The sequence below is a fragment of the Emydura macquarii genome, unplaced genomic scaffold (assembly GCF_026122565.2).
Source record: "Emydura macquarii macquarii isolate MOO-44397 ecotype Brisbane River unplaced genomic scaffold, CSIRO-AGI_Emac_v2 contig_759, whole genome shotgun sequence".
NCBI classification, from domain to species: domain Eukaryota; kingdom Metazoa; phylum Chordata; order Testudines; family Chelidae; genus Emydura; species Emydura macquarii.
This window is the reverse complement of record NW_027130896.1, coordinates 12,171-26,180: the sequence shown is the minus strand read 5'-3', so window position 1 is coordinate 26,180 and position 14,010 is coordinate 12,171. Positions and strand designations below refer to the sequence as shown.

At 41.7% G+C, this 14,010-nt stretch overlaps 1 protein-coding gene across 1 annotated transcript; it reads right to left on the bottom strand.

Annotated features, from left to right (window-relative positions):
• Positions 1–12,328: 12,328 nt before the first annotated feature.
• Positions 12,329–13,143, bottom strand: LOC137149505 (feather keratin B-4-like; the record flags this gene model as incomplete). The annotated part of the gene is made up of 1 exon (XM_067543004.1): positions 12,329–13,143. A coding segment is annotated over one exon (425 nt), but the record flags the coding sequence as incomplete, so codon positions are not given.
• Positions 13,144–14,010: the final 867 nt, after the last annotated feature.

Below are 14,010 nucleotides of genomic sequence, written 5' to 3'. Positions count from 1 at the left end.
ACACTGTGCACGAGTCACAGACATTAACAGCAAAGCCACCTCTGGGACTCAGTACATTCATATATTAATGTCACACGCAAGAGTCCTAAGTATTACTTCAGTAATGGAATCTAATGGTTTTTAATGTTTGACACTCAGCACCTCAAATGACCTTTATTGTCTAACGTGATTTGGAACAATCATGAATCAAGATAACAAAAGGTAAAAAACTGGAAATGTTGAATCTCTGCTGCTTTTTAGGGTATGCTTCTGGTATGGTTCTTGAGCTCTGATATGCTACCATTTTTGTTGCGCTAGTGTAAAGGACAACGCTAGTTTCAGGGAAGTGGATCATAAGGCCCTTTTAGTTTCATTTCAGAATGCATTCGCTGAACATTTGGATACTGAGGTCCATGTGAAAAATCAATAGAACCAGCCATTTGCCCTGCATTGCCATCACAGGTCTCAATGGACAGCAGTGTACCATGTAGTCTTATCACAGGGTAACATGAGGGGAGAGTTGAATAAAAAAGTCTTTGCTCCTAGTGAATCCACCTGGATCTTCAGCCACTGTCTTTATGGACTTTATTCTCAGAAACAGGGTCACCCCTCTAGCTCATGAAGACCAGAGAAAGGGGCAAATTCTGATCTTAAACTGGTGTAATGCTGGAGTTACTCAGTAGAGGACAAAGGAGCTATGCTGGATATCTACAAGGGCAAAGAAGAACAGAATCCTGACCTCGTCTTGTGCCAGTGGCCGGACAAAGTCAAGCCTGTAATCTATCCAGTCTGTCTATTGAAACCATGATTTTCTAAAGGGGCCTCTGTTATTGGCTGCCTCTATACTGGGCTCCCAATTTGAGAAACATTCAGGAGATCCTATTGCAGAGATGAGTTCTGATCAATATCAGAAAGGCCCCGACAAGGTGTCTCTAGTTGAGCACCCATGAAAGGAGGCATCACTAGTCCCTTTTGAAAATCTTGGCCTTGGCTCTTGTCATAGATTCCCTGAGTGATCTTGGTAAGATCAATAACCTCTTTTCTCCATAGGTAACACTATTCTCTCCATAGGTAACACTTAGTTCTGTCTCTTCCCCCTTGGCCCTCTAATACTGTCCTGCAATGGGGAATTGGCCTGCTAGGTTGGATTTGTTTTCCCTCAGGGACAATTTGGCTTGACTTCAAAATGTGTTTTAATGAACCCCTGCATTGGTGGGCAAAATTTAGGGTAAACAGCTGGTTTCAATCTCATGAGATTGTATTGGCATATACCTGTTGAGTCTACATTGTGGTGATGCTGTTATTACTACTTTGTTGGTGTTTTTCATTACACATGTTACAGTACATTTTGTCACAATTTTGGAGCATATGTAGTTTTTGAAGTGGCGTACATTGGTTCAGGATTTGAGGTGGGATGATGGGAGAGATATATATGTATAAACTCTGTGGAATTGAGAGGTAAGTAGGACTGAAAGACTCACCACAGAGAATATTCTTGTTTCCTGGTCCTCGTCCCCGATAGGCAGCAGTTTTGTTAGTGTGTGAAACTGTAAATGGAAGGATTAGGTGCTATCTCCTTTATAGCAACTCGCGGTTACACTGCTTTATGAGATCAGTAATTCTCACAAAACTTGTATGAACCAGGGAGTTATTATCTTCTTAACTAAAAAAGTGATGACTGATGCTCAGAGCTTAATTCAGTTGCCCAAGGCAACTCCAGGGGAAAGACTGGGAATAAACTGAGTCACACCAAATTCCTAATAGTCTTGTTAATTATATTTGAACTCTAATATCTGCAGGATGCCAGCAGTGCATTCAGGGCCCCACTATGCTGTTTGCTATACAAATCCAGAGTCTGAGACAGTCTCCATCTTGGAGAGGTAACCAACTAGTTAGACATGAGAGCAGAATGGTGGGAGGAAGGATTATCATTCCCATTTTACAGATGGGGAGGTGATGCAGAGAGGGATAAAGGGCAAGGTTTTCAATATTGTTGAGCACACTGAGTGCTGAGCTCTTCTGAAAATCTGGCCTAAACTGACTTGCCCAATGTCCCCCAGGAAATGAACAGCGGAGCCAGTAAAGTGGAACTAATATTTTCTGTGTTCAAATTCATGGCCTTAACCACAAAATCATTCATCCTTTCTAAGATCCCCATTCGTTATTCAATTCTCTAGGCTCCACTGTAGTAGCTGTTTTTTCTGTTTTTAACTCCACACCCTGCAGTTACCTAGAATTGTTCTGGTTAAACCCTCAGAAGAATGAAACCCAATAACGAAGGATGAGTTAAATCTCCGACTGTAAAAAGCAGGGATGTGGCAGTTTTAGAATATTTCTACCATGGACATATGGCACTTTGAAATGTACATGGAAAATAATTACACAGCCAGGTGGAGACAATGTAAACAATGCCTGTCCTTGTGTTAAGATTTAAAGATGTGAACATAGTGGAGAGAGTCCAGAGGAGAGCTGCAACAATGATGAAAGCTTTAGAAAGCTGGAGCTATGAGGAAAGTTTAAAGAAAAATTGTCATGTTTAGTCTAGAAATATCAACAACTCAAAGGGGACCTGATCACACTGTTCATGTATGTTCAGGGCTGTTATAGAGATGATGGTGATCACTTATTCTCTATGTCCACCAAGTGACTAGTAAGGTAACTGATGTTCTTCTTAGTTATGGACATGAGTGGGATTGATTATTGCATAGGTCTCATACTGAACAACTGCACGGGTGAGAATTTAACCCGACTGTTTTAGAAAAAAAGAATGGAGGAGCAAGAAAAACCAGAAGGCCAATAATATGATGCAGCATAATTTTTAATAGGAATGAGCGCTGGCATTTACACATAAAGAATGAATTAATGCAGATGTAGCAAATGTATTTTCAGGGTTACACTAAGAGTTACAACCAATCACTGTCTCCAAAGCCATGTATTTCATACAAGATGTTCTGCTGTCTTTCTTGCAGATGCAGGTTTGAGAATCGTGTCCTGTTTTTCACCAAATTAAGTTACTTGTTGTAGACTGTTCGGCATCAAATAGGACAAAACACAAGATGAGCATAAAACTAAGTTGCAAAGCCATATACACTATTAAACTAAGGTTATATGTATTAAGAAGAAGTCATAGACAGGCCTGATTATACAGGTGAGGAACACCTACTGCCCCCATTAATTTCATATGTAGTTGTAGGCATTCATTTTCCATTTGTTGAGAGGTGAATCTCTATTTTGTTTTTCATTGGCTTGTTCTTTCTTGTTCCGTGGATCTTTCTTCTGCTTTTAACATGGGCCACAGCTTCCAAAGCGGGAAGAATAGCACTTCCTATTATATCGCCTCCCATACCCGTAGGAGCCGCCATAAGCACCCCCATATCCACCACCATATCCTCCACCATAGCCACTCCCATAACCGACTGAGCCACCGAAACTACCACCACCATATGAGCCCCCATATCCATAGGGAACATTTGGTAACACGGTTCCCACGATGCTGTCTTGAGGGCAAGTAGCGAGAATCGGTCCCGGGAATCTCACAAGAACCGGTGGTGCGTAGACCACTGCACTGGAGTCTCCGCACGATGTGACACAAGGCTCGTTCCAGGCATTAACATATGGGTCTGGGCATATGTCGGGACAGTATCGGGGGGGTGGGCAGCAGAGATCTTTCTGGTAAGACATCTTTTGTGATTGTGGTACACCTGAAACACACAGTAGGGAGCAGAATGCACACAATTACACACCATTTGCAGTGATATAGGAGATTCAGAGCTTGTGTAATGTAATAATTGGTGCTAGATGTGTCCGTTTGTTACAGGATTCAGGAAATGTTCTCCATCTGCTAAGCCTCAATTGGCCACTTTTCCTTCACATCAGCACTGCTTTGAACTTCCACCACCCATCCCATGCTTTCACTTCTCTAGTTCTCCTGCTTTCTGTTTCTTGAGACCTCTCCCACCCCCCAAACCTTCTTTTTAAACCTTCAGCCACTGAGCAAAAGCTTTCCTAGAACATTCAGATTGAGCTACCTTTTACTGCTTCAGGCAACCATGAAGCTGCACAAAACCCATATGAAATGAATGGTTATTATCCCTTTGGCAGGATTCCTAGAGGCTTAGTGGGAGTGGAGGAGAACACCTATATATCTCTTCCAAATGCTTGGATTCAACTATAGCTACAGCTCTACCTACTGAACTGAAAAGAAGAGCAGAGTTGCTGTTCAATAGTTATATTTTAAATGTGATCTCCATATTTTGATGGGAACAGTTGGGTCAGATCAGCAACCCAGGTAAACCTTTGACTCTAACGAAGTCAGCGGGGGATCTGGCAATACGTATTTCTTTATCAAAAGTCAAAGTAGTGCAGTCTATTATCAAAGTAAGCTGAGGCTGTGATTTCTTATAATTCTCTAAGGAATTTCCATGCCCAATCCCCAATTCTAATTACTAGGAACAGGGGTGGTCCCGATCCCATTTGTAGATTAAAAAATCCCAACCTGCTGTTTTTACTGCAGCATCCAACATGGTCTGCAACTGACAAGAAACAGAAAGTCTGTGATGAAAAGAAAGATGCTTCCTGCTCTAACAGCTGAAAAATCATAGAGTATTGGTGCAGGTTACAGTCCATAGTTAAAATTATCACTAAAGCAACAACTGGAGCAAATTTAGTCAAATAAACTTACCCAGTTCACGAAGGGGATGAAGTCAAGAGAAGTGGATAGCACAACTTGCAGTTACAAGCACTTTTATATGCTTTCTTAGCCAATGGGAAGCATAGGAAACACCCTTGATGCATTGGTTATCTTTGACTAATCAAAATGTTTTTTTACATGGTTAATTCTTTTAATTATTGTAAAGGCTTTGATCATGATTAATCAGTTACTCAATTCTCAGTCCCTCATAGGATGACATCCACATTACACCTTGCAGTTTCCTTTCATCTTAAATCTTTATGGGCAAGATCCTTCCTAGTATCATCTTCCTGAGTTCCTTGGTGTGAACATGGGAATTAATCTAGTTCCATTTTTATCATTCTGCTTTGAATAAATTCATATTATGAGGGTGACTCAGGGGTGTATCATTATCACAATCTGCTGTCATGCACAAGATTCCATGTTAGTTCCTTATATCCAGACATGTATCTAATTAGAGGCAAGGTGGAGTTTATCCAGAGCCGGCACTAGCATATGTAGACTAAACAATTGCTTAGGGCCCCGAGCAGGTCAAATGGGCCCCCTATTAACTTCTTACTATAAGAACTTCCTGTTTTAGAATTGTGGGGTAAGGGGTAAAAACATTCCCACTTAGGGACCCTAATGGCTAGTACCACAACTAAGTTTATCTTTGGAATTCCTTGGAGGATGTAAGAGTTTATTCGGCATGCTTAGAATTCCCACCTGTAACTCTTCACTGCATTTGAGCCAATATGCTTTTGAAATCCATGGATGTCCATTCAATCAGTTCAATGGCCTTCAAACCAGGCCTTCTGGGTTACAATTCTCTGCTGGAAACAGGGCAGTACATGCCCTCTGCTTAAGTTACATCCCTCCTAAACCTTCAAACTAGAGCTAAAGTAGCATCAAAATGGTGCACATTATTTGTGTTCACCCCTGACTTTCAGCCAGATGTGATTGGTCTAAAGAGATGTCCAGTCAATTGATCAGTGGTTTAGGTTCAGGGACTTGGGTGTTGATCAGAACAGGGCATCAAAATACACCTGCTACAGGCATCTTTCACAGTTTCAGCAAAGAGTGGCAATAGGTGAAAGCAAAGAGTGCAGTGTTGTATAAAGGTTTAGGATTAAAATCTTAGAACTGGTGTCCCTCTGGGACAATATTCCTGTGAAAGTCCAGGAAAATTAGCATGAGAAATGGAAATAATGCTCACTTAATCATTTGGAAGGGGAGGATGGTTGAGGGATGATCTCCCAGAGGAAATTAGACTAATCTAGACTATGATCTACTTTAGTGCAAGATGCCAGGTCCTTCTCTTTTAGAAAATGACCCCACCATGGCCAGAACGGTGTGTTAACTGGAAATCTACAGACTAAGCAGTACTTTCTATAACCAGGGAGGTAGGAAGAATAAAAGACTCTATGAAGGTTATTAGAGAACTCTGTGGATATCCAGGCACATAGGAATTGCTCAGTGGTTCCTGTGGTCTTATATCTTTTGTGCAATGATACCCAGTAGCAGCTCTTTCAGAGAAGTTCACATAGAAAAGGTTTAGATGCTATGTTTCAGGGGCCTATGCAACATCCTTAGATGGAGAAGTAGACTGTTAGCCCTCTAGAAGAAGTAATTGATCACCAACACCCTCCTCCCTTATGGGAAGATGAAAGTGGAGGAAGGTTATCTATGTAACAAAGATCACCAATGTGTCTATGATTAAACACAAGGCCAAGATTTTTAAAAGTGACTAGTGATTTGGGGGCCAAACTTCAGCCACCTTGTAGAACCCTGGTTTTCAAAAGTGCGCAGTTCCTTCTCTTTGGAGCTCAGTTCTCTTGAAGATATCTCAAGTGGGCACCAGGAATCCCCAGACACTTTTGAAATCTTGGCTTTCATTTCCTCAGATTTTATACTAAAGGAGGTGGGAACTTTCACCTAGAGTCAGAACCGTCTGCTAAAGAAATGAATAGACAAACCTAAAGAATTGAGGATGCTTTTCCTACAAAGAGGAAGAGAATACACACGATGGCTAGAACTGGAATGCCTAGGAACACCTGACTTGAAATATAGGGCCAGATTTGCAGCCGGTGTAAACAGAAACAAAGTCATTGTCAAAGATTCAAAACTCCCATGACTGGAAGAGCCTTTACAGCTGAACTGCTAAGCATGAAAGAATGAAATTATCTCCAGAGTAGCGGGTCAGCCCAGATACCTATGTTTCACTTCAATCTTCTTTAGCCCTACTTTGAATGTTTAAGAGAGATCTAAATGGTGCATTGTCCTTTTGCTGGCCGTTCTTGAGGAGAGGATTGCCACCCATAGGGCCATATTCAAAGGCAACTCAAGTCACTGAAAAGATGCCCTTGGATTTCAGTGAGCGTGGTGTCAGGGCCCATACTAACTGGCGGTAGGTGGGCATGCGAAGCATACAGAAGAAAGTCATGCCACCTCCCTAATGCGATCTCAGAGTAAATTCCAAATTAGATAGCAGACTAGGTTTCCTGAACTAGCCTGGAATCCTGTCTATGCCAGCAGTTTACAGCACTGATACAGCTCTGAGACCACCCTCCTTTTTGTGCAGTTCTTAACAACAGAACTAAACAAAATGAGCTGGATACGTTTCCTTTTTGACACCAGAGAAGTGGTGGAAAGATTCCAGGCGTGAATATGGTGCGTAGTGATTTCAGATGGAAGCAATCTGAAGGGTGTCCTGTGCATATAGAGTCTGGGAGTGACTAGTAGCTAATAGTCCTAAAGGGTGATCATAACAATTGCCAGCAATGAGAGGAGTTCTCTGTGCAAAATATTTTGTTTCATAATTAACAAGAACTTCCCGCACCAAGGTGTCCCATATCCTCATGGTGGCCTAAAACAACAAAGAAATATGTTCCCACTTCAGAACTCTTCTAACTTCTTCTGTTGACTTATTCTGTCTTTCAGTCACTTTATGACTATTATACTGTTGCTTCACGGATAGTGGTCTACAAATACTTGAAAAAGATGGAGAAAAGTTGTTCACGCTTGCCACGGAGGGCAGATACGCTTGGCAATGGGGTCTACAGCAAAGCAGTTTTAGATGAAATCTCAGGAAACAATTCCGAACTGTAAAAACAGTAGGACAATGGAACAGAGTGTGACAAGAGGGTGTAGAAGCTCTTTCACCGAAGGTTTTCAGAAAGAGCCTGTATAGCCATCTGCCTTGCATGGTTTAAACACAACAAATCCTGCATCTTTGCAGAGGATTAGACAAGACAACCCTTGTGGTACCTTCTAATCCTATGGGTCTATCATTCTAAAAAGGTTGGGATTCTCTGTATTGTTAAGGGATTTATTCCCCATAAAAGTGTCTTTGTAATGAGTAAGTTGCAGGCATTGGTCTATTTTGCTTGAAAAAAATGTCAGCTAATTTCAATGCCACATACTGTGTGGATAGTCCTAATTCTGGTTAATTTTACACAAGAAATGGGCATTCATATGCCTTAAAAAAGATTAGAGAACCTAACACTAGAGATATGTTATATTAGACAGCATTACTTGACACCATTTTAATATATGTATATGTAGCCACCTCTTCAGCATACTCATGCATGTCAATATATTTACAGAAGTTGAGTATCTCATCCCCCTATTTCCATCTAATGATGGTGGTTGACTTTCAAAAATAAGTATCCCAGGATGGATAGATAGATAGATTCTTTACTATATGGGTGTAACAAGGAAATATTAAAGAAGAGGAAGAAGAATATATTGTATTGTCTTCTACATTGGACACATTTGTGGTGCTTCAAACTTAGTCTGATGTATCTATTTACTTCTCCTACAAGAGACAGAACACTAAAGGGCATGGACAAGTGGTCTAATCCAGCCTGGAAATTCCTCAATTCATATGTGCATACATTGCAGTTTTAAGTCCAAACTCTGAGCTGATATAAACAAGTATAGCTCCATTCAAGGAAACTCAGATATGAAACATTACATCATCTGAGAATACTCTTTTCACAACAGATATTCATTCTTATTCATTAGCATCTATTGCTGATTCATAAGCTTTACAAACCAAAGTGCTGCCTTCTGATGCTGGGCAGAACTGGTTTACAATCTCTTATTAAGGGAACTGGCATGATGAATATTATATCCACTTTGTTCCTTGTTAGAATTTCAAAGTCCCGTATGTCTGTGATAGAAACATTTGAAATCTGCCATGTTCTTCTTTTTTTTTTCACAGCCAAAGATTTAACTACGCCATTGTTACTGGATTTCATTCACCTGTGGGTTTTACCAGAAAATGTCTAGGGTCCTGCAGGACATGGAGGTCAAAAAAGCATAACAAATACCAGAATGGAGCCTAGAGAACTGAATAACAATTGGAGAAATTATAGAGAATGAATGATCCGGTGGTTAAAGCAATGGATTGGGACACAGAAAATGTGAGGAGGTGCAGGAAACATGGATATTCTCTGTGGCAACTTTTTTGGTCCAGGCTGCTTCTTCAAAGACTACATGTGCTCCAAATTGTGACAAAATGTACCGGAAAGTGTGCAACTCATAGAACCAAAATTGTGGAGATAACATGACCACAATGTAGATTCAGCAGATGTATGCCAATGCAATCTCCCAAAAATAAAACTAACTTCTTGCCCTAAATCTGGCCCACCACGGCATGGCTGCATCAAGCCAAATTCTCAGATCAAGCCAAGTGTCTTTGGGTTTCTGCACATGCCAGCATTTCTGCAGCAGGAAGAAAGGGCAATAACCCTTTGCCACTTCCCATGCTGAATCAAAGGGGTTCGAGTGGTCCACAGCTACTTCCCAGGCTTCTTAGAGTCAGAGGAGCTACTGGCACCATGACCAGTATCCAAGCTGACTGTAATTGATCAGAATGGGCAAGAAGCCCATGACATCCATGCAGGGAAAACAAATCCAACCTAACTGGCTATCGCTCCACTGCGGCACAGTACTGAAGGGCCATGGGGGAAAAGGCTGAGCTAAGTGTTACATCTGGAGAGACTGAAAAGAGGTTATTGATCTGACCAAGATCACACAGGGAATCTTTGACTAGAGCCAAGGCCAAGGCTATCAAAAGTAAGTAGGGGGAGCTCAACTTGAGACACCTTGACGGGTCCTTTCTGATATTGCTCTGCCCTCACCTTCTGCAATGGGATCTCCAGGAATGTTTCTTAAGTTGGGAGTCCAAAACAGAGGTACCCAATAAGACAGGCTGCTTTAGAAAACCATGATTTCAATAGACAGACTGGATAGATTACAGGCTTGGATTTGCCCTGCCCCTGATCCAAGCCCCAGGACAGGATTCTGGTCTCCTTTGCACTTGTAGACATGCATCAAAGCTCCTTTGTCCTGTGCTGAGTAACTGCAGCATTGCACCAGTTTAAGAGCAGAATTTACCCCTTTCTGTATTCTTCATTAAGTAGAGGGGTGACCCTGCTTCTGAGAATGAAGTCCATAAGGAAAGTGGCTGCAGATCCAGGTGGCTTCACAAGAAGCAGAGACTTTTTTATAGAAATCTCCCCCCCCATATTACCCAGCAATCAGATTACATGGTACACTGCTGTCCACTGAGACCTGTGATGGCAATGCAGAGCAAACGGCTGGCTTTATGGATTTTTCATATGGACCTCGGGATCCCAGTGTTCAGAGAATGTGTTTTCAAATGGAACACAGAGGGTATATTCTCCACTGCCCTGAAACTAACATTGTGCTTTACACTAGTGCAAAGTCCGAGTCCTCAGAGTCCGAGAGCTTCATCAGGAGCAAATTCAAAATGGCATCAGAGATTCAACATTGTAGATTTTGTAGCTTTTGTTATCTCAAGTCATGTTAGCTCCAATCCCTTTACAAAATGAAGGTCATTTGAGGTGCTGAGCGTCAAGCTACATAAAACACCTTCAGACTCCATTACTGAAGTACGACATAGTGCATCCATAGATGAATATCACACACAAACATCCTGAATCCCAAAGATGACTTTCTTGTATTCTTGGTACCTGTGAGAGAACAGACTCATTCGTCGTGTTTTGGACATTCTTGATGAATTCACCTTTGACCACATCATTTGACTGTGGGATTAAAGACTAGAAATCTCAGCAGTCCAATTGCTGACCACGTTATGAGGATTATTGCAAGGGGATTATTATAATTTACTTCTGAGAGTGGATAGGAATCCAAGGTTTCAATAGGATGCTGAAATATTGCAGCTAATTCTTCATCCTTCTGCACCTCAGTCATTTACAGAGGGGCAAAGTGAATTCAAAGTGGGTGTAATGAGTATGCTCTAGCAGAATTTCACATGCATATTTCATGATGTAAAGATATACTCCCTTACTGAATCCTAATCTCAGTATGGCTCTGTGAACCCAATGGAAAGAAAAAGGGGAAAGTGGCATTTTCTTTTATTTAGATCAATTTGGGTGAGAAGCCTTCAGGGACTTACACAAATGCTGTTTTGGAGGAACAGAGACCTAGAGATTTTGTGGGGCATGAAACAAGCCAAGTGTTTAGAGTGTATTAATGAGTTGCCATTTGGAGGAAATGCATTCTTCAATTAAATATCCTTTCCCATTTTTAATAGCAAGAGTAGCATTCATACCCCTTTCAAGAGTAGAAAGCCCTAGGAAATATACATATTAAATTATTAATGGAGTGCAATTATTTTAGAGACCAAAATATATCTTGACGTTAGTAAGGCTTTTAACTCAGTCCAATATGAGATTCTCATAAGGAAACTAGGGAAACATTTCCCTCATCCACATGGTCAAGATGAAGGTGGGTTCACAACTGGTTAAAGGTCCGGACTCAAAGACTAGTTATAAATGATTTGTTTTCTATGTGAGAGGCCATATCTATTAGGGATGAGCAGCAGGTGGTTCTGCGTCCTGTGCTCGGTGATATTTTCCTTAATAACGTGGGTAATGGCATGGAGTGTATACTTATAAAATCTGTGACTGACACCAAGCTGAGTGGGGTTGCAAGCGCTTTGGTGGACAGGATTTGAATTCAAAATGACCTTGACAAATCAGAAAATTGGTCTGAAATCAACAAGATGAAATTCAATAAAGACAAGTGCAAAGTCCTATTTTTAGGAAATAAATTGTCCTGCTCTAATCAGCAGTGATGAGGCCTTCGGTAGAGTATTGTGCAGTTCTGGGCAACACACTTTTGTAGGAAAGATGTTGTCTAATTGGTGAGTGTCCAGAGAAGAGCTAAAAAATGAAGAAAGGTTTAGAAATCCAGAACCATGAGGAAAGGTTAAATAAATCTGGGCATGTTTAGACTTCAGAAACCAAAAACGGACTTTATCTATTTCCATTCTAACTGAGACATGCATCTATTTCCATTCTAACTGAGACATGCGTAACAAGGAAGTAATTCCCTTCCTCTCCACCCCCTGGGCAGAGGACCAGAACAAATCTATTAACCAATGAATGTACCTGATTTGTTTCTTAGTTATGGACATGAGTGGCATTGATTAGTGCATAGGGCTGGAGCTGAACATCTGCACAGGGGAGAAATTTACCCAGAGTGTGTTGGAAATAAAGCATAGAGGAGAAAGGAAAACCAGAAGGCTGATGATATGATGCCGCATAATTTTTAATGGGAATGAGCAACAGATTTGAAACATGCAGAATGAATGAATGCAGAGTACAGAGAATATATGTTCAGGGTTACAATCAGAGCTACAACCAGTCACCAACTCCAAAGTGTTGCATTTCAAACAAGATGTTCTGCTCTCTTTCTTGCAGATGCAGAGTTTGAAAAGCATGTCCCATTTTCCACCAAATTAAGTCACTTGTGGTAGACCTTTCAGCATCAAATGTGACAAAGTGCAATATAGGCATAAGAGTAAATCCCAAAACCATTCAGACTATAAAGCTAAGATAACACATAACAAGGGGGAGCCATAGATGGGCCTTATTTATACAGTGACAAACACCCACAGCCCCCCTTGGTTTTGAGTGAAGTCATAGGCGCTCATTTTCCATCGGCTAAATGATGAATCTCTATCTTGTTTTCTTTTCCTGGTTGTTTCTTGTTCCGTGGATCTTCCTTCAGGGTTTAACATGGTCCATATGGTCCATAGCAGGAAGAATAGCACCTCCTGCCATATCTGCTACCATACCCAAATGAGCCCGAATAACCTCCCCCATATCCACCAACAACACCACCCCCAGAACCACCACCAACACCACCACCGTATCCACTCCCGAATCCACCACCGTAACCACCCAAACCACCACCCCCAGATCTATAGGGAAAATTTGGTACAGTGCTTCCCACGATGCTGTCTTGAGGGCAAGTAGCGAGAATTGGCCCTGGGGATCTCACAACAACCGGTGGTGCAAAGACCACTGCATTGGAGTCTGCGCATGATGTGATACACGGCTCATTGCAGACAACAGCACATGGATCTGGGCATATGTCAGGACAAGATGGGCGGGATTGGTAACACAGATCTGTCATTTTTGTAGATGGTCGTAAACCTGAAACACACAGTGGGGAGCAGAGTAAACATAACACACTATTTGCAGTGGCATGAGAGACTCACAGCTTGTGTAATATGGTAATAATGTTAGGTAAGTTTGTTTTCTTAAGGCTCTATATCTGCTCCCATTTCTTCCTTCAACTCCCATTCACCCTTTGTATTCTTCCTACCCAACACCTGTGAATTCTTCTTACCTCCTGGCTTGCTCCTTCACATGCTATGCAACTTTCCTATTTCTTTGGGTCTTATGCAGGAAATGTTCTTCATCTGCTGAGCCTTGATTTGCCACTTTTCTAGAGATCAGCTCTTCTTTGAGCTTCCACCATCCCAATCCCATGGTTTCACCTCTCTAGTCCTTCTGCTCTCTGTTTCTTGACCCCACTCCCATCCAACCTCTAACCCTTCTTTTTAAACTTGCTGAGACTGGTCAAAGCGTTCCGAGCACATTCAGTGTAAATCACCTTTTCACTGACTCACGCAGCCATGAAGCTATGCAAAACCCCTATGAAATGAGTAATTATTGTCCCTGTGGCTGGTTCCTACAGACTCAGTGGAAGTGATCTGCCCACCTCTGCCAGGTGAATCACCGGCTGAACCTGGAGTAAAACTCAAGTCCCCAGACTGATAACAGGGACACAATAGATCATTTGAACTCCAGTATCTCCTAAATGCTACAAATGAGAATGCGGCCCTATTATACAGAGCACTGCACAAGCTGGTAATAGGACGTGCTAAGCAGCTGGTTAGGGAGACAAAGTTTGAAATCCCTGCTGCAGATGAGCTAGAGTGGGCATTTGAGAACAGGTCTCCCACATTCCAGGAGAGTGCCCTAACCACTTGGATTTGAGCTATTCTTAGACACCTC